At 41.6% G+C, this 19,854-nt stretch overlaps 1 protein-coding gene across 1 annotated transcript in view; it reads left to right on the top strand.

The window, feature by feature from the left end:
- LOC104548302 (zinc finger protein 827-like) overlaps positions 1–19,375 on the top strand; it is a 78,741-nt gene extending 59,366 nt beyond the window's left edge. Inside the window, 6 exon segments of the mRNA XM_010194290.1 lie at positions 9,271–9,408; positions 10,930–11,101; positions 12,526–12,692; positions 15,656–15,847; positions 15,960–16,146; positions 18,962–19,375. Of these exon segments, the coding sequence (XP_010192592.1) occupies positions 9,271–9,408; positions 10,930–11,101; positions 12,526–12,692; positions 15,656–15,847; positions 15,960–16,141 (851 nt within the window). The 3' untranslated portion in view covers positions 16,142–16,146; positions 18,962–19,375.
- The last annotated feature ends 479 nt before the right edge of the window (positions 19,376–19,854 follow it).

Here is a 19,854-nt window from a genome sequence, read left to right as displayed (position 1 = left end):
TTTTGTCTTTCTTAATATTGGAACATTTTGTAAAAGTGAACATCATCATTGAGTCAGACTGTTTCCTGAATATGAAACTTTTCCAAATACAAGCTCAACATTAAAGAGAAAGACAGGATTTTAAATGACTTTTTTTCACTCTGCAAAAGGAATTGGAACACATCATTCCTGACATTTCTTTTTAGAGTTACCTTGGGACTTCCCAGTCCTCACCTAGCTGATCTTGTACAAGGTTGTCTTCTGTGACATTTGTCTGCCTAAGTGTAAATTAAATGCAGAATTCATCAGACTATTTGGACAGCTATATATAAACAAAAAATAACCTAAGCAAAGCTGAGGAGAAAATGTTTTTCTTCTATGGCATGATTTCAGTGTACAGATTTGCCCTACTGGTTCCTGGGTGTTTTAATTGAGTTTGGGGCAGTTGTGGTTCTGCCTAGTGCCCTGCAAACGCATCTGAGCAGAGGGCGGGTGGGAGAGCAGTGCAGAAGGAAGGAGAGGCTGGTTTGCAGGTAGATGCATGTGCTTGCGATAAGGGAGAGAGTGAGGGGAGAAGTAAATCTCTTAGAGAGAGTTAAGGGCTTCAGGGAAATGGCAGATTCACTGCTTATCACTTGGGGAATCTGCAGTAAAAGCAGTAAGAACATTTTCTTTTACAGCAGCAGCCACATACTGTGAAGGGTGGTACCTCTCCCTGGCAGCTTGTGAAACCTGGAAAGGTGGCTCTGGCCGAATGCTCGCAGTTGCTTTCGTCTCATTTTGAATCTTTAATGCTAATTCAGTCAGCTCGGGAACTGGGACTCAGGCTGCATTTGGGGCTTTGTTTTGCTTTTCCTCAGCGAGGTTTCTGGTCACTGGCTTTATAGTTTCTCTAGTACAGCAGCTTTTGGTCCACTAGTAAGGATGCAAAAGGCTGAAAAGAAAAATGTAGTCGAAAGGCCTGTTTGTCTTTATTTGTATTTGATTTTTGGATGGGAGTACTAGTGTTAGCCCTAGGTGTGTTACTACTTTCTCTCTATGAAAGAAAAGCCCCTATTTCAGGTGTAGAAAATAGCACAGTGACAAAAACAAAAGAAAGAAAAGAAAATCTGTACATACACTATAGTGGTCCTCAATGTGCACAACTACCTCCAAGTGATTTTTTAAAAGGGTTTATTAGGGTGCATGTCTTAAACAGAATTGTAGGAGAGAAATTAAAAGGACAGAAACCTATTAGAATTATGAAAATTAATTAATTGTGGATTAAAAATAACAATAGGAGCAAATTATACTTTCATAAAGTCATATGAACTCAATGTAGCACCCAAAATAAATGTTACAAGCACTGTAAATGGATGAGCTAAATGTGAGGGCCGCTTGCTTGGAAGTGAATTAAAGAGAGGGCTTATGTAAATTGACTAAAGCAGATCTTGCAGTTATCCTGAAAATATTTTCAGAGGGATATTCTATCATTATGTTGAAATATTGCATGTTATCAGGTGTTCTCTGACAACAGATGCAGAATTTAACTTTTATTTACAATAGCTGTTATTTATAAATAAGCAAGAAAGTAAAGTTACGATGATGGAGCTCTCTGCTACTGAAAGGAATGGTTATTCTCTTGGTCAGCAGTGATCAGGTAAGCTTTTAAAAAGATATTTTAGGGACGGTATTTGTTGGTGCTTCGTATCCCTTTCTGGCAATGTCTCAACTCCCTCAGTGAAACCCATAAACCACTTTCCATCTGGACCATATTGCATTCCTTCAGTTTGGTTTCACGACTGTAGATGATCTTCACTGTGATAATTGGGAACAGTTGAGGAACTCCTGAGCCTGTGCTGTGAGCTAGGGGGGCTCTTCCATCACTACATCTTTTTGGTCAGTAAATTCACAGCTCAGGGCCTTACTTTGCATTTGTCATTAATTTTACATTATTCTGGTTTTTGTTACTGTGTAAGGAGTGAAGTTACCACCCAGACAATCCTGCTTATGCTAAAGCAGTGCAGTGGATGAATAGTGGGGGGAATAGAGGGTATTGTCCAGTGTTATCCTCAGCTTGATGTCATAGTGTATGTGGTGTAATAATAATCTTCAAGAAATGACTGCAACATTATGGCAGCTTTAGGGTTCATTACAAATCTGCAACTCCAGGCACCTTGCACAGAATTTACAAACATAGACTGGTTTAAGTTTTGAACTGGGGAACTTCTCTCTTTTGTTGTTTCTTATGCTTTGAGTTTAATACAGACAGTAAAAGCAAATCTCAAAGCTTTATAGTGCAGATGAAGGTTATCATAAGCCTCACTGTTTATTCAGAAGTCTTCTGTTGTGTAAGTGAAGTTAAAATAGCGGTTACATTTGAAGTAAAGGTAGAAGGTGGGGAGTGGCCTTGCATTTTGAAGTCAGTGTGTCCCTATCTTGTCTTTGCCTTGAATCACATTTTGGTTTTCTCGTCCTGCTTCGGACTGTCTGTTTTTGAGCAATGGGCCCAGTCTTAGCAGTGAAGTGGGCTTTGCTGTTTTCCCATGTTCCTCAATAGAGATGTCTTTAAAGTTTGTATTTTATTTGTTATTACTCTTTTCACAAACCTTGACATCTTTATCACTTCTCAGTGACTTTTTCGTGTGTTGTTGCCTATCATTGTGCATTTGGAATACTTCCGTGCACAATATTAATGTTCCTTTTTGTGGTCATGCAAGCTGTTTATTGTAATATTTCCAACTTTCTTCACTGATGTTTTTAGAAAAAACAACTTAAGCACCATGCTACAGATACATAAAATCACTTGGGTTCTATTTTCTCCCATATCATGGATTTTAAATTATCATAACATTACTGCCCTTTTACCATACTCCATAGTAAAGTTAGACATCTGCAAAAGCATTTGAGAAAAAATAACAGCATGTAACTTATTTTGTAAAGTTTATTTCACAATGAAACTTTCTCTGCTCCCTTTGTGCAGTTGTTCTGTCTTTCAGACTGATTATGTGCGATTTTTCAGGACTTACGCAACAAAAAGTGCACATCCCCTCACAAGTGGAACTAGGCTTCTTTTATTTGAGCAATCATTTCTGTGTTAGTTTTTCTTTGTTATTATTACAGTATTATTAAATCCCGCTGAATAACTTCTCATAGGTGACGCACATGACTGACAGCAGGGCTGCATAGGCCCTTCCTTTGTCCATGCTTTGAAGGCGTTAGCTGGGGCACAGGGCTCTGCCACCAGCATTGGGTGACTCCAGGCTGATGCAAGCTCACCCCTGGCCAGCCCAGACACACAAAAGGGACCTGGGCTCTTCTGAACAGACACCCCTGAACTGGTATTACAGGGGACAGCACTGACTGCTTTTGATAGCTCTTAAAAGGCATTAAAAACCCACCACAAAGGAGTGAGGCAAAACAGCTTGGAATTTCAGCTGAAGCTTGAGTTAAAAAAAAAAAAGCATACTTCTCTACTTTTTTTTATTTCTGTGGGGAATATAGAAAATTTTTATGCCAAAAAAGAAGTTGCTTATCTCTAGCTAAGTAAAAGATATATCCTAAAATAAGACTAGACAGGTTGCTCTGGTGCTGGTGGTGACAAATGCAGGACCACTCAGGATCACAGATACCTTCAATAAGTCACCAGACATATCTTAGTCGGGAACTACAGTATCTGGAAGGATTCCACCATTTATTTTAACTGACTTAGTAGAAATAAGAATTCTGGTGTTACAAATAAAACCTTTGTGAAACCAAGTTGGGAAGGGAGTGAGATATATAGTATTTGGAGCACTGCAAATGATACAGTCAATATATTTTTGAGCTTGTGAGCCCTTTGCAGGAGTTCAGCAAACAAGCTTGCAGCTGAGCCTTAATTACATATTTCACAAAAGGAGTTCTCAATTTTTAAATACACTGTGCTTGCCAGAGGTGACAGATGAACATGTAAGTGGAAGGCTCCAAAGCAATAAAATGCATCTTTGATGATGGGAACACTGCAGAAAGTAGAAAGACATAATAACATAGATGAATGCAGGCAGAAGAAGGGAAGAAAGTTTCTCTGACCAAATAAATATTTTTAAAGCAGTGTTTGCATGATTGCCTGACCTGAATACCTTGTTTCTGAATAAATAATTTCTGGAACTTTTTGTCTTTTAGATGGAACAAAATAGAAATAACCTTATAAATTGGACAAGCTTTTCTGGCATTTGTGTAGAGCTGCATACAGTATATCTACCTCTTGGGTAAATGTGGGGTACTTGGAAGATCGCAGAGGCTAGCAGCCTAGACAGGCTAGCAGCAAGCCACTCCAGGCCGGCAGTAACCAAGTTATCTGATGACTGTGTAAGCCATCGAGTCTTCCAGAGCAAAGTGAGGTGCCTTGGTGTGGGACATCTGCACTGTCGGTAGCGTTCCCTCTCTTCCCAGGAGCTCATATAAACCTGGTTACCTTGTCCAGCACTGTTTCTCAGTTTATTCGTTTTCTGGTTTGGTGGAGTTTTTTAGAAGCTTTCTCCCATGGGAGCTTCCTTCTGCATCTCGTATTCTTCACACCAGGTTTTATTCCCTGGAGTATGAGGGAGGAGGTGTTGCACACCTCCTTTCCTCTTTTTCTGTATTCGCTATCATCTACCTTTTCCCAATTCACCTCCTGTTCTGAGTTTGCCCGTCTCTCCCTCTCAGCCTCACCCTGGGTGCCTATTCTGTCACCAGATCCCTGGACATCTAACTTGCTTTTTTCATCACATTTGGCTTGCAAGCAGGATTGATTGAAAATACTCCATTCACCACTTTCTGTTTCCTCCCTTCACAGGATTTCTGTGCACTTAATTTTCAAAATTACTTACCTGATTTCTTCACCATCTGTGTGGTGTCAAACTGTCTGAATAACACAAAGTATAAATATGATTCGCACTTCCAGAAGAACAGAGCGATAATAAACGTTGACCTTCCTTGTTAGGACTTATCAGCACCTTTCCCTTCCACCTCTTTAGGGAATACATATGGCAAAGGACAATCTATTTAATTTTTATCTGTAGGCTTCCATGTGACCATAAGGATCTGCCCTTGTGGATTTTGTTGTTTCCAAGGTCTGTGGAGGTGTGAAGATGAAACAGAGAAGCAGCTGTTTAAGTGAATTATAGGATGTGAAAGCAGACAGTAAACCAGCAAAAGTTATAAATATGAATTTATCTTCTTTGAATGACACTTCACAATACTTTTTGTTTGTTTCCTTAGCTTTATCTTTTTCTGTTAAAAAGTGGTTTCATTCTTTCAGTTACTAGTATAAAGCTAGGCATGGCATTGAACAACAGATTAAAATATAATGCAGTATAAAACACTGTGAAGCAGCAATTGAAAAATACATAAGCTAAGTAAAAGAAAATAAGTAATCAAAGTCCCACACATCAGATCCCAAAGCCATTCCCTGAGGAACTTTTGTGTGTGACAGCTACTGGCAGTCACAAGGCTGATTCAGTGGCTCTAGACAGTTGTGTATTCAAGTCACACTTTGTCATCCTCTTCAGTTACAGCTTCAACCAGATATGGTATCCTCTCTCAGCATTTCTTGACAAAAGTCAGAGTAAAGGCTTTTCACAAGGGGTGGTTAATGCACTTTTCATATCGATATTGCCAGTTTGATGACAAGGAAAAGAAATTAGTTACTAAGTATGAAATCTGAAAATATATACATGTTCAGAATTACATCTAACAGCTTAGGAAAGGGGTAAACAGTGACTCTCTCAAGCCACTGGGCTTTGCTTGCCAGAAATTAATCTATTTGGAGGGGCAAGAGGAGGGATGGAACAATGTTTCTGTAGTTGATATCCACCTTATCCTCACCTCAGGGAAAATTCAGATGGTGGCAGCCCTGGCAGTATCTAACCCCATCTTGGATGATCAGCTTTATACAGCTACTCATTATGAAGTTGACTTGGGGTTAGTAGGAAAATGATACCAGGTGACACAGAAGGGCAGAAAAGGGTATCCATAAAGATGTATTTCACTGAGTTTCATTCAGAATTAAGTTTTACCTTAAGATTTATTTTTTTTAGCTCTTGAAACTTCTGTGCGAAATTATGTCAAAATAATTTTATTACTAGCCAGTAATTTAGTAATTTTTAGTAATAGTATCACTAGCTAGTCTTAGTCTTTATGTTACTTTTTAATGTTGTACTGGAGATCTTGGAAACCTTCTGTTTTACTAATCATATTTTGTTTTAAACTCCAAAACCCATACAGAAATTCAGTCTTTTAATTACTTAATAAATTCAACATCATTTTGTCATGTATGCTTTTCTACCATAAAAGTTTAGGAATTTGCTGTGGAGTATTTGTTTAAAGCAAAAATCTATATCAAGACCTTTTTTCTTCATTTTAGTATAGGGATGTCATGGTGAAAGATGGATTTCTGTGGGACATCTCTCACAATGGTGATTTATTATTTAATATTAGTTGGTCTCAGTCCTCCTTCTTGGCCACTGAATGACCCTCTGTGTAAGGTATTCTTACAGAGTAATGATGATGACTGTCTTGGTAGAGTGCTTTGGGATGCACAGAGAATGCTGTGCACAAACCAACCTTACGGTCTTGGAGTCACCAGACTTGTACTCACTTCGCAGAAAACACCATTCCCCAGCATTAATTAGAGACAGAGCCCAAGGACTGAATGTGGTTGTTGACTCACCTGATTCTTCAGGTCACTGGCAAGCTCGGATGCTGGGTATGTTCTGGCAAGACTTCTGGACCACTGTATGGACACAGAGCCCCAGTCCCATACTGCAGACAAAGCTGCCCAGAGGGTAAAGGGGGAAGTAGGTGGTTTCCCTTGGAGCCGAGAAATCTTCCACAAATTGCTGAGGCTCCTGTTGCACCAGACACCAACTCTGGTTCGCCACAAACAAACTGAGCAGCTTGCTGAGTAGAAAAAGCACTTTGCTACGGAGAGAAGATTCAGTAGGAAGATAAGAAAGAAGGACTGTAGTTGGGACTCCAGGAATAAATCTTTCAAAGGTGTACTTTCAAAACACCTACCATATCCTCTTTTTCATCAATGAAAAATATGTAGCTGCTTTGCAAGGGACTAGCTTTCACCAGCTCAAGATAATTGGAAAGCTGATATTCTTCCAGCTTCCCATGAGCTTCCCAGAACTGATAGCTATAAATCCACCAAAGGGAACAGGATATTTTATTTCTTAAGAGATAAAAGAAGGCTGATGACTAATGCCGAAGTGAATTGTTAAGTGACTTATTTACTTAATGAGCCTGCTTGTTTGGTATGTGTCCCAATTAATTCATTTTTGTTGTGACCATATTGAAGCAACCTACACCCTTGTGACCTTCTCTTCTAATTATTACCATATTCCTCTTTTGAAACACTGTTTTGATTATGTACTCAAAAGGCTCTGCTAAAATATCTGTAGCATTAGTACAGAGTCAGATTTTTCCATTGTTCTGAATGCAGGGATCATACTTTATTGAAATTCTTGGAGGTTACGGGGCACTTACAGCTCTTAAGGGATGGAGGGGGGTGTCTTCCTTTTTAATTTCACAAAATGACTGTTTTGAATAGGCAGAACTAGTTCTCTAACTAGAAATTCTTTAAGAAAAATGTGTTGCTGGATGGTAGTGCTCAGAGGTGCATCATAATTCCTCTGGTGTGCTGAACACTGTACATAGACGGGGTCACAGGAGAAAGCAGCTGAAAAGGGCCTGGTATGTATGACCATCACTAAACTTGCTGAAGTTGCTGTATGGAATCTCTGTCTCAGATGAGGCATTGTTTTTATTATTGCTTAAATTAAATACAGTATTTGACAGGTATTTGCTTGAACCATAATAGAGCCAGATGGACATGTATCTGTGAACGAGGGACTGTCAGACATGGCAGTCACATCTCTAGTGGTAGGTGACTGTCAGTGAGGTGTTACCTGTACAAGGAGGGTGTTTATTCCTCAGTGCTTCACTGAATGAAGATTTTGCTGGTTTTTGCCAACCTCCACGATAGTAACTTACACTCAGTAAGATTTATTTTGTAACCCTGTCCTCAGTTCCTCTCATCCTGTTTACCTTGAAGTCCCAGCCAAATGGTTTTTCTCCATCATGGCATGCACTGGTGGAGCTGGTTCTGGGCAGCAAACCCACAGGCAGTGTCGGGTTAGGGAAGGCTGCTCTGCAGGTTGCATCTTTCATTTCAGTGGAAATAGAAGGTCTTTTAGCAGAAGTAAGTCTCAAAACCAATCCTGCTACTGGCTGTTATATTTAGAAACCTGATGAGTGCCATTGCAGTTTCGTGCAGCCCTTACTTCAGCAGTCCCTTCTCCTCAGGCAACAGGACCCTTGAGGAGAGCATTTCTTTACACAAGGCTTGCTGATACTGTTGCTCAGATTGAGCTAAGTAGCATCACTGCCATCCCCAGTCTCCATCGGCTCTCTGCTCCCTTCTGTTCAGCTCAAAATTGGCCATGCTTTTAACTTCTTTAAGCACTGTGTACCTTTTTTTCTCTTCCTCATTCCCAGTCTTCTCCCTCTACTTCCTTGCAGAGTGCTTTCATGTCTGTGGTTTATGCTGTGTGGAATTTCTTTTTTTGTATGGCAGACTCTCTCTGTTCTTCAAACAATTAAATAACACGTCTTTAAATACAATGACTTGTTTAGGGTCTCAGTTTTGCAATGGATGGCCCTCTAAGGTGCTGGGGATTTTCATGCCCAAGGAGAGCAGGTGCTGGGTAGAACTTAGGGATGCCACCCACTCATTGGCATGCTGTATCCTCTTGGCTTAGCTTTTGTGTGAGCAGTCTTGTTCTCCTTCAATGCAACACTGTTCATGTAGCAAAAGTTCCTGCTTCAGTAGAAAAGAAAGTGTTTGGAAATCTTCCTTCAGCCAGGAGTGATAATCCAGTGTAAAATAAACCACCATCACAGACCTGGCCTTCTTCATGCAGCAGGTGAAAGTGAGTGATTGAAAAAGCCAAAGGAGTGGTCTCTCCACAAAAAACAGTGTTAGAGGTTAATGCTTTGCCCTGCTCACTCTTGACTTTCTCTTTACATAATCTGGTTCAACTCTTTGACTATGTCTGTGTCTTGAACACTTTGACTAAGTGTATGTATGAAAGATGCTGTGTGAAAGGTTAATTTCCTTTCCATCATTGGAAGTTTTCTTTTTACATGAACTCATGTGCCAGATCCCACAGCATGCAGCTGAGGTGTTGCATTTTATATGACCCCTAAAGAACTCTACTGAATGAAATCTGAAAGTCTTCAGAGTTCTTAAAATATGACTTTTTGTTTATGTGGTTTTTGGCATAGAAACTGAAAAGCTGGGGCTGGAGGTGGGAAATGGATTGCCATCTTGGAAATTTAATGACCAGCTTTTTCCCTGTGACGTGTGTGGAAAAGTGTTTGGTCGACAGCAGACCCTGTCCCGACATCTCTCGCTGCACACAGGTAAGCTGATTCTTAGTGCTTGGTTGTTGCAGCCCTGAGGAAATCCATGTGTTCGTCATGGTTTGTTGAAGTGGAGGGGGAAGAAAGTGTGTGAAGCATCCTCAGCTCCTTGCACTTAGAGCAGAGCCAAGTGCAGAAACAGGCCAGGATGTCAGAGTGGTGTTCACAGAGTTAACTGAGATTTTATTTCTCTACAGCCTACTTGTAATTTATCTTTACAAAATGTTAGTTCAAGTTTGTTCATGTTCCAGCAGACCAGCCTGTAGATACCAACTGGTTAACCAAGCCTGTCAATGGAGCTCTGGAGAGACAAGGCACAGCCTCTGGCCTTTCTTACCTTCGCCTGATGAGCTTTTTAAATGTTACTGAACAACAAAAGGTTGGGCCTTGCTGTTTCAGATCTGGTGAAACTGAAAGGATTTAATATCTGTCATTCACCTTTGCTCTCCTCATCCAGTTCTGAGGGGAACAGGGACTGATCTACCCCATACCAACTTTCTTAAAGTGCATCAACTTCAAATGAACTGAGAGTAACAGAGTTTTTATGTGGAAGATGCACCTTCTCAGCCCGCTGGAGTGTACTGCACAAAATAAGACTTGAAATCCAGAATTTCTGATGCAGTGCTGAAAAATAATTGGTATAATGCCAGTGTATGTTGTACCATCTAGCAGAGCCATGCTGAAAAGGTTCAAATGCTCTGTTCTGTGGCTTTGCAAGGTTTTCTTAGTCCTGAGCAGCTCTACTGAATTCCTTTCCCTTAGCGCCTGTAGTGTTATATTTCAAATTTAGAGCGGCAGCTCCTCAAAGAGAAATGTTGTAAAAGCTGATGTAATGTTTGGTTATTTTAATTAACTCTGCAAAATAAATCCTGGTACATACAAAAAAAATAGCTGCCAAGATTTAGAAATGTTTAATTTAAAATAAAGTAATTTTTATTTTAAAAGTTGTGAAGCATCAGAAGCTCATGACGAATTTATTTCTTCAATTTTTCTTTGAATGGGTTTTATTTTTGTTAGTTTGTGTCCAGAACTAGCCTAATGATACAGCATTCCCTTTCCTCCCCACCCTTAGATTTTAATACAAAATCATCAACCGTCAACTCTCTACAAGTGATCACATGGTCAACCTCAAGAATAACTGGACCCAAAAATCAAATAAAAGATGCTAGGTAAAGGAAGTAGTTGTAGATAACTGACGTGTTTCTGTCCTAGCTCTGCTGCAGCTCTCAGAGCAGCATTTGCCCCAGTTTCCCAGTTTATGAAGATTTATATTATCTGACTACAAATGGTAGACCCAGTTAAAAAAACCCTAGTCCTAAACTACCTCCAAATGACAGGGGTTTTTTTCTGAGTAACTTCTGTGAACTCCTCTAACTTTCCAAAATGTCAGCCTTCCAAAGCACCTCATTCTGAAAGCTGCTCAGAGAAACCCAAAGGAATGCATACGTGGTTGTTGGCAGCTTTAAAAATAGCTTGCTTCAAAAGGAAGTACACATTTAAGGTTTCCCATTTATTTTCCAGAAGAGAGAAAATACAAATGCCACTTGTGCCCCTATGCTGCTAAGTGCCGTGCTAATCTGAACCAGCACCTGACCGTCCATTCTGTGAAGCTGGTGAGTACAGACACTGAGGACATTGTCAGCGCTGTCACTTCTGAAGGCAGCGATGGAAAGAAGCACCCTTATTACTACAGGTGAGGACCCAGCCCAGGGCTGCGCACCAGATGCTGCAATCTGAATGTCTTAGCTGCCCACTCAGGACGTGTTACAGGGCTGTCCTTCTGGTGTGGCAGGGTGGAGCTGCCATGAAAGTATTTCTGTCTTGCTCTTACCTGACTTAGCCGAGCAGCGGCTGGCTGCCCCGTGCTGCTTGGCTTGGCTAGCCATTGGGAAAGACTCTGAGTTTTGAGAGGGGGCTGGGCCCTGGGTTTTTTAAATGACTTTGTGAGGCAGATGGGCTCTTAGAAGCCTCTCTGACTTTTTATGCAGTACTTGTTTAAGTTTTGTGTTTGGAAACATTCTCTCATGTACACAGATTCATGGCAGATCTAAAGCTATGTGCTTCCAGTTGCCTCTGACAGCTCCATTGTTTTCAGCCAAATCTATGAAATGGAATAGGAAACCATAATAAAAATTATTATCTCCATATACACATTTGCTAGAGTTATATACATTCAGTGCCAGTGTGATGAAAAAAGGAAAACCTTTAGGAGAATTTGCCTGAAAAAATAAATGGAATTGCTCAGATAAAATGGGTATTTGGGCATTCTCCTTGTTGTATGCTAGTCAAAGTGCCTACCAGTAGTAGTCAAAGTGCCAAGAGCAGAATTAATTACAAAATCATAGAAGTAAGAAAAAAACGAGACCTGCTGGATTAGATTATCTAGTCCATCCCCTTGGGAAAGCAGAATAGTACCCTAGAGTATATGCCTTTTAAAATATTTTTGGCTTGTTTTAAATGTTAATGGTCTAATCAAAGCAAGAGGACTCTGCAAAGAAAGTTAAATTAAAGGGTCCTTTCCACTGCATCTCAATATCACTGTTTATGCACTGGCTGTGAAGTCTGTATCCCTGCTAATTATTTGCATAGCTGATGACTGCTGTTTTCCAGTCAAGCATAAGAAATGTTTGAACCCATTTTTACTCGCTTACACTGAAACTGCCAGGCAGTTTTGCACAAGATCCTAGTTTGGCATGGGAACCATTCCAGGGCTTGAAAATAACTCCTGGAGTGTGCAGCAAGCACTCAGTTTGTCAGTGTATCAGCTGTACTAAACATCTTGGCAAAGCTGCAGTGCCTCCTATTGCCCAAAGGAATCGGCTAGGTGATGCGCAGCATCTGGAATCTGTAGTTTTTAATTAACTTTATGATTATTTAGCATCATTATAGCATGTACAGGATTGTTGCATTGTGCCTGCCCTTAATCACGTTGGCATGGCCATCGGTTCAAAGGCAGTTCAGCAGACAAAAGAATTTTCCAGTGAATGTTCAACAGTGAGGAAGAGAAGAAATCTATACAGTGAATTTTATCTTGCATATTCAGGGAAGGGCAAAATGCTTCCGTTCATGGTTTGTTTTTGTAATGTTTCTTACTCTTGAATACTCTTCTGGCTGCAGCTGCCATGTGTGTGGGTTTGAGACAGAGATGAATGTCCAGTTTGTCAGTCATATGTCCCTCCATGTGGATAAAGAGCAGTGGATGTTCTCGATTTGCTGCACAGCATGCGATTTTGTCACCATGGAAGAGGCAGATATGAAGGCTCATGTCAACAGCAAGCACACAGGTAAGGACCCCCCTCTCCCAGCTGCAGTGATCTTTCTCTCTCTTGCTTTTTAGGTGCAACCTTCACACTTCCTGTTAGCGCACTCTTTACTTTCACTGAAACACTTACTAATTAAGGCCTGATCTCTCAAAGTTGAAGTGAATTGGACTCCAGCCAGGCAAATAATCTGGTAGTGCAGATCAATTTTCAAGCTTAGCAAAATAAATGAAAGACTACATAGCCCTCTTTCTTTCTATTCCCCTTATCCCCCAAGCCCCCTCCCCTGTTGAAGTCAGTATAGTTTGTTTTTCTGACTGGTTTTACTATTTCATCAAAATCTTGGTTTGACTTCAGTGATGATAAGGTGACTTTGAGTGCTCACTGTGCAACCTGGCCATAAGTTTGAAATATACAATAAGTTGAGCTTTGCTTTTCTGTGTGTTTGCCTGTATCAGTTTGGAATCTCACACTGATGTTTAATTAACACTGTGATTCAGCAACACCAGAGATGTTAACTTTATATTAAATAACAGGACAAGTCAGGTGGTCTTCCCCTGGTCCTGTTCGCTTAATAGCCAAAGATAAGAGAATAGCAGTTTTCAAACAAGTTCCATATGCATAGCCCAACTAATGAAGTCCGGCATAATTTAAGGACAAGAAAAATAGAGTCCTTTTAATTATTTTCTATTATAACACCAAGCAGAAGCATTTGCTGTCACAAACCACTAACAGTTTTGAATACTGAACCCGAACTGCATCCAGCACAGTTTCTCCATTGCTAATTGCTTTTCCTGTCCTACCAGGAAAAAAATTGGGAAAACAGGAAGGGTAGAGAAGGAGAAGGGAGAGAAGAATAGAGTTGTTTGTACTCACAAGTACGTAAGTTACATTTAACTTCAGAAACACAAACTACTGGAAAGCCCTCAAGGGATTTTTATGCCAGCACAGCTCTCAGCACTACTCCCTGCTATCTTAGGTGTTTGCATCTAACTCCACTTCATACAGGGAAGTCAAGGCAAATGAGAAACGTTACCCCTAGCCACATGAAAAGCTCGCATCGGAGCTCAATACTGAGCTCTGCTGTACTGTATCTTTCTGTAATGGCTAAAAGATTGGAATGGCTGCTTGTCTTTTAAAGACAGACAAGAAAACTCCTTGTTCTTCCTTCACTCTCTCAAACTGAGCCACTCAGCTGGCGATTCAGCCAAATGCTTACACATACGGCAAATACAGAGTAAATAGTAGAATGTATTTTCTGGGTCACTTGACCCCAGTCCCTTATCCTGTGAGGTTACCAAGTCATAAAAGGCCTGTTTGTAAGGATGTTGGCACATGTCTTCAAACAAGTGTAATTGTTTTAAACCTACAGACAGGCAGTTGCAGATTTTCCTGTATTAAAGATTAGGGACTGATTTAAAATTTCCAGCATGTGTCTTACTAATAATCAGAATACACATACTTTGTTCTTGTGCCAGAACTGCCCTTTATCTGAAAGCAGCAGTCCATTGCTTGCTCCCTCCACCCACAGTATTTATTCCCTTCGTGTATTTATGGAGAACAACCCTCTCCTCTCTAAACACTGAGCCTTTTCTCATATGAAACAGAGTTTTCTCACTGTACCAATCCCTTACTGCATATGTTCTTGCTAGAACCCCTGCTCTCGACATATGCAATCACAGCTGTACATGGTGTCTTAGGTGAAATGAAATAAGTAGTGGTGGCAGTGCAAAACCGCAGCAGCTACTGGGAATAGCTCACACAATAACATTTTAAAATCATATTTACCTTCCTTACCACCCCCATGCTGATTGCTCATATTCATCCCATGTTCTGCTCAAATTCTTCCTTTGTTTTCCTTGACCATTTCCAACTTGAGCACTCCTCATTTGTAGCAAAAATTCTTGTTACTGGCCTGTCAGGTCATAACCTTGTACTCTGTGCTATTAAATTTCATTCCATTTCTATTACTCTGGTCCCCAAGGTCAGTGAATCTTTCTATATGATATCCCAGTCATCCTCCCTATTGACAGCTTGGGTCATCAGATTTCATTAGTGCATCCTTACATTTTTATCTTAGGCTTAAAGGTGCTGCTCTCAGTTTAAATCTAGGCACATAGGTACTGGTGTTTACAGAGGCCTTGATCAGGGGACTTTATCACATGGATAACACAAAGTTTTAGTAAAGTTTCTTTTTAAACCATGACAGAGATGAGAGGTAATAATTTGCCTATCCTTGCCTTGTTGGCTCATGGCAGATTACAACAGACTAGGGTTCATATGAAAACACATTTCTAGTGTGTGATAGTGTTTGGGATTTGAACTTCATACCTCTGTTATATTCATAGGGAAACTCTGATGAGCTTCAGCTGTACATTCAGATAAATAACAGGTTTTTTTAATGAATTATCTGCAGTAAGAGGTTCTAATGACAACAGATAAATCTTGAGACCACGCTGTTATCTCTTGCAATCATTACTGAGGATGCTTCGGAGTACAGTGAGATTATTCTCTTTTGCCCTTCCTCCCAAATTTACCCATTGGACCCACATAAACAGAAAGGTAGGAGAAGTTTAGCTTGGACCAGTAGGCCAACAACAGCACTTTGGGATTCCACAGCCCAAACTTAAAGGACCTCTGTTTCCTTTCTAAGTGACAAGTTCTGCATTGTTTTTGAACTCTGAGCTAATCAACGTGTTTCCTTGGAATTTTTATCAGCCTGGTAGTGAGTTGTATGCTTCCTTCCCACTACCATTACTGACAGACTCTATTCTAGGATAAACTGAGAGATGTACTGTTGTAAACACTAATAAAAAGGAAGGAGGTGCAACTATGGTTTCTTAACAGATCGATTAATTTCAGACTTGTTTATACCCATGTCTGAATTGACTTTGAATATAAATATTTTTCCTGAAATTTAAAACAGGATCATTGAGATTCTATCTAATCTGCTGTACTAGTTATTGGTCTTTATTCCTGTTTTTCAGCTGAAGAGATGAAGACACCCAGTGAATCTAACAGTCCATCTTCATCTTCACTGTCAGCACTGAGCGACTCTGCCAACAGCAAAGAAGATGGAGATATAATCCCCAAAACCAAGAGTTCAAACAACCTGCTCGTCATTTCTGTAGTGCCTGGTAGTCAGACCTCAGTGAGCACTGAAGAGAAGTCAGAGAAAGGTAGAACACTGTTAAACAAATACAGACTATCATCTTCTGTGCAGTGGATCTGGCCACAATGTAAGGAATATATTTTTCTGTTTTGTTTTGGTTTTTTAAAATTATTTTTCAGGCTTTGAATGTGTTTTCTGTAACTTCGTCTGTAAAACAAAAAATATGTTTGAGCGCCATCTGCAAATCCACCTGATCACACGGATGTTCGAGTGTGATGTGTGCCACAAGTTCATGAAGACACCTGAGCAATTACTGGAGCACAAGAAATGCCACACTGTCCCCACCGGTGGGCTCAAGTAAGGAAAGCAAGTACACAAACTTTTACTGTGTTAAGCATCTCTAATACTGTGGGGATAGGACAAAAGGAAGTAAATTAGAAAGGGTTAGTTAAATGTCTGATAATCCAGATTTAGGGCTTCCTTTTCTTTAGATAACCCAAGCCGAGTCCTTTACAGATGCCTTAGCATACGCTTGCATCATTATAGGAGATCGGTATCCAAGCAGCAGATGTAGCATCCGCTGGTCTTAGCGAAGTATGCTCCTTTCCCTTTTCAAGTCAAACAGGAGACAGTTTGTGATGGGTCTTACAGAGAGTGAGGCAGCAATGCACACAAGTGTTGGCAAACTAAGAAGGGTTTTTTTGAAGGCATCAGAGCAAATGAGAGTGCACACCACACGCTCTGTTCTGCACCTGGCTCAAAGAAACTAAACCCTGGACAGTCGGTGACAGGTATGAAGTCAGAACCTTAAAGGTAATAACCTTTGTAGACTCCAATGCAAAATCAGTCCTCTCCAAGAATTAATACCTTTTATGCTTTCTGCTTTGGTTTGCACGCCCCAGAATGATGACTATTGTATAAATTAACATGTAACGAGTAATACGCTCTTTTAAGAAGAAAACTCTTTGGCTTTGGCTAAGGTAGTGTCCTTTAAGGTCTGTTGGTGCAGTGTTTCTAGAGAATGAGTATGCCCTTATGTCAAAGTTGGACCCCTGAGGGAAGGAATGACTGCTGGGGCCATATGCTTGCTCTCTGTGTGTGGGCAATGTGACGTTATGCAAGATGCATGTCCCTAGTCTCTGTTCCAGCTGCTGCAGGAAAAGAGGCTGGTACCACCTCGAGCCCAGCTAGGATCCCTGCTTCTGCTGTTCTTGCTAAGCAAATTTAAAGTTCTCAGTGCACTGTAACTGTCACGTGACGAGCACACCACGTTTAACATCCCCACGAGTAGCTCTAGCCGTTTGCACTGCAGTTTTTGAAAACTGGTTCTGTTTGCCAGGCAGCATCTGGTCTCCAGCTCAGTAGTTCCACAAAATGTGGTCACTGAGATGTGATGACTGAATCTGGGAAGAAAACCAGATTAAGAAACAAGTAGTGTGCCAGAACAACAGAGTGTCTGTCTTGGACGGACAGATCAGTTGTCTGATGCACTTTGGGTTTAACATCCACAGAATGTGTTCTATTTACCAAGGAAAACCCATGACCTATGATTCAGACCTTCCCTACAGAATGGGCTTTACAGTCTACGTAAGTTATTCCTGCCCAGCTCAAGTAGTAATTCGGTACTTTGAAAGCTGTACCTAAGAAAAAGCTCTGATTTTTTTTTTTAAGGCATCCAGAAGAGCCTGAAGTGATCTAAGTAAACTGTATTTTTCTGTCTCCTGATTGCTGTGGGGGGAAGAGAAAAAAACCATGATTCTTCCAGCTCCAGGTCAAAATGTGTGAGATTCTGATCCAGAGAGCACCCAGCCCAGGAGAGGTATGTGTGCATAGACAGCCAAGTCCTCTGTTGCATAGAGCTAATCATGTTAGCAGCCTCAATGCCAGGCTCCCTCTCTGGATCAGAGTCCTTGATGTGCATCAGGAAAAGCATCAAGTAGCCATTTGTCCTGCTGTATTATTCACTGTGCTCCAAAGTCTCTCGATTAGCAGGTAGATGAATATTAAACCTGTATGTGCAACCAGCTGTAGCAAGGAAAAACACACATGGAGGGAGATGATCTCTGCTTAGAAATTACCTGAAATGATAAAGCAGCATCGGCAGACCTGCTAAATGGTGAATGCAGATCAGCAGGAGGTGGAGACATCTGTAAGACATGAGCCAGGTGCCTTAGTTGTATCTTTTTGTCTAGACGTAGTCTTTTAGCTCAGCAGTCCGATCTGGAAAGCAGCATGCTTTGTTTCATACAGCAGAGATCCCTGGCAGGTAGCTGTCCTCACCAACTGCCTCTCAACTGCAAAAAAACAAAAGGGGGTGTGCTTTGGGTTTGTTGGTGTCCAGGCTTGTTCAGCTCAGGCTTCCTGCCAAGCTTTCAAGATTCCCTCCTGCAGCCTTCTCGGCCCTTCCTGCTCCAGGAACCAGGGGTGAAGCCGTTTGCCACATCCACCCCGGTCCGGACGCTTGCTGCTGTGAGTAAGCGGAGCCCACATCCTGTTCCCACACAGGAACAATTCCTGCTGTGGCAGAGGTGGCTGTAGGCAAACACTGCCAAATGCACACCCCTTTGAGCATGGCTAGCTCATCTCCCAGAAATGGGAATCCCTACAAATCATCCTCACTGACTGGCTTTCAGCTGCTTCTAGCAGGATACCCAGCAAGCCTATTGTTCAAGGTCACAGAAAAGGAATTTCCTAAGCTTTTGCTGTACATGTGGTATTACAAGTTTATTCCATCTTTACTTAAACAGCTGCTTTCATACTCATCTGTAAACACTCACTTTAAAGCACTTCTTAACGGGAAAAAATGGCAAAAGTGACTTCGCGCAAACACTAGGAATGTCGTTACACAAAGTACCGGTGAATCAGTCACCCACTCTGCACTACTCGGCCTGCTTTGCAGAATCCTCCCTGTCAAGGTAAGCCAGAAGATTAAAGGGATGCTCCTTCAGAGTGAATCAGTGTTTTCCTAGGAATGCGTGAGCTCTACTGCCATTAAACGGGCAAACCTCCTCTAAGTAGAGACACCATGAGGTGAACCAAATATTTTAAGAACTAAGTGCCCTTTTCTCCTCTTTAGTAGGTTAGAGAGGGGCTGAATGGCAGGGTTGAACCAGGAATGCAGGTCTTCAAGCTGAGTGACTTCTCTCTTCTCTGTCTCTGCCTTTCCTTGCTGTGTTGCCAGGTGCCCGTTCTGCATCTACTCCACGAACCGCCCTGCGGCAATGGAGTGCCACCTGAAGACTCACTACAAGATGGAGTACAAGTGTCGGATCTGCCAGACAGTGAAAGCAAATCAGCTGGAGCTGGAGATGCACATCCGAGAACACCGCCTTGGCAACCATTACAAGTGCGACCAGTGTGGCTACCTGTCCAAGACCGCCAACAAGCTGATTGAACACGTGCGTGTCCACACAGGCGAGCGCCCTTTTCACTGTGACCAGTGCAGCTACAGCTGCAAACGCAAAGACAATCTCAACTTGCACAAGAAACTGAAGCATGCTCCACGCCAGACTTTCAGCTGTGATGAGTGCCTGTTCAAGACTACCCACCCTTTTGTCTTCAGCCGCCACGTGAAGAAGCACCAGAACGGGGACTGCTCTGAAGAGGAGAAGAAGGGCCAGTATTCAACCTCCAAGGAAGCCAGTCCACTCCTACCAGTGAACAGCTCCAGAAACCTCCTGTCCCCCCTCTCCGTTATGTCTGCCTCCCAGGCTCTGCAAACAGTGGCTATGTCAGCTGCACATGGCAGCGGGGCAGAGCCGAGCTTGGCAGTGAAAGCCTTGGCCGTCAACGGCACTTCCCTGTGCTTTGATAAATACTGGAACTCAGAGTTCGCCCACCTTATTCCTTTAACAATGTTTTTCCCCAAAAACCACTACGATCTCACATTCCATCCACCCAGACCTCAGACTGCACCGGGAGGTGCCTCTTCACCTAAACACTCCTTCCTTGCCTACCTTGGACTAACAGAAAGGGCAGAAACTGTCTGAGGGCAGTTACATTCTGTACCAAAAATACCCCAGCGAACCCAGCAGGTATACATTGCTGCAAAACGTAGACTGAAGAGGTAACAAA

Source organism: Mesitornis unicolor, unplaced genomic scaffold (genome assembly GCF_000695765.1).
Source record: "Mesitornis unicolor isolate BGI_N332 unplaced genomic scaffold, ASM69576v1 scaffold6871, whole genome shotgun sequence".
NCBI classification, from domain to species: domain Eukaryota; kingdom Metazoa; phylum Chordata; class Aves; order Mesitornithiformes; family Mesitornithidae; genus Mesitornis; species Mesitornis unicolor.
This window is presented reverse-complemented; position numbering and strand designations above follow the sequence as displayed.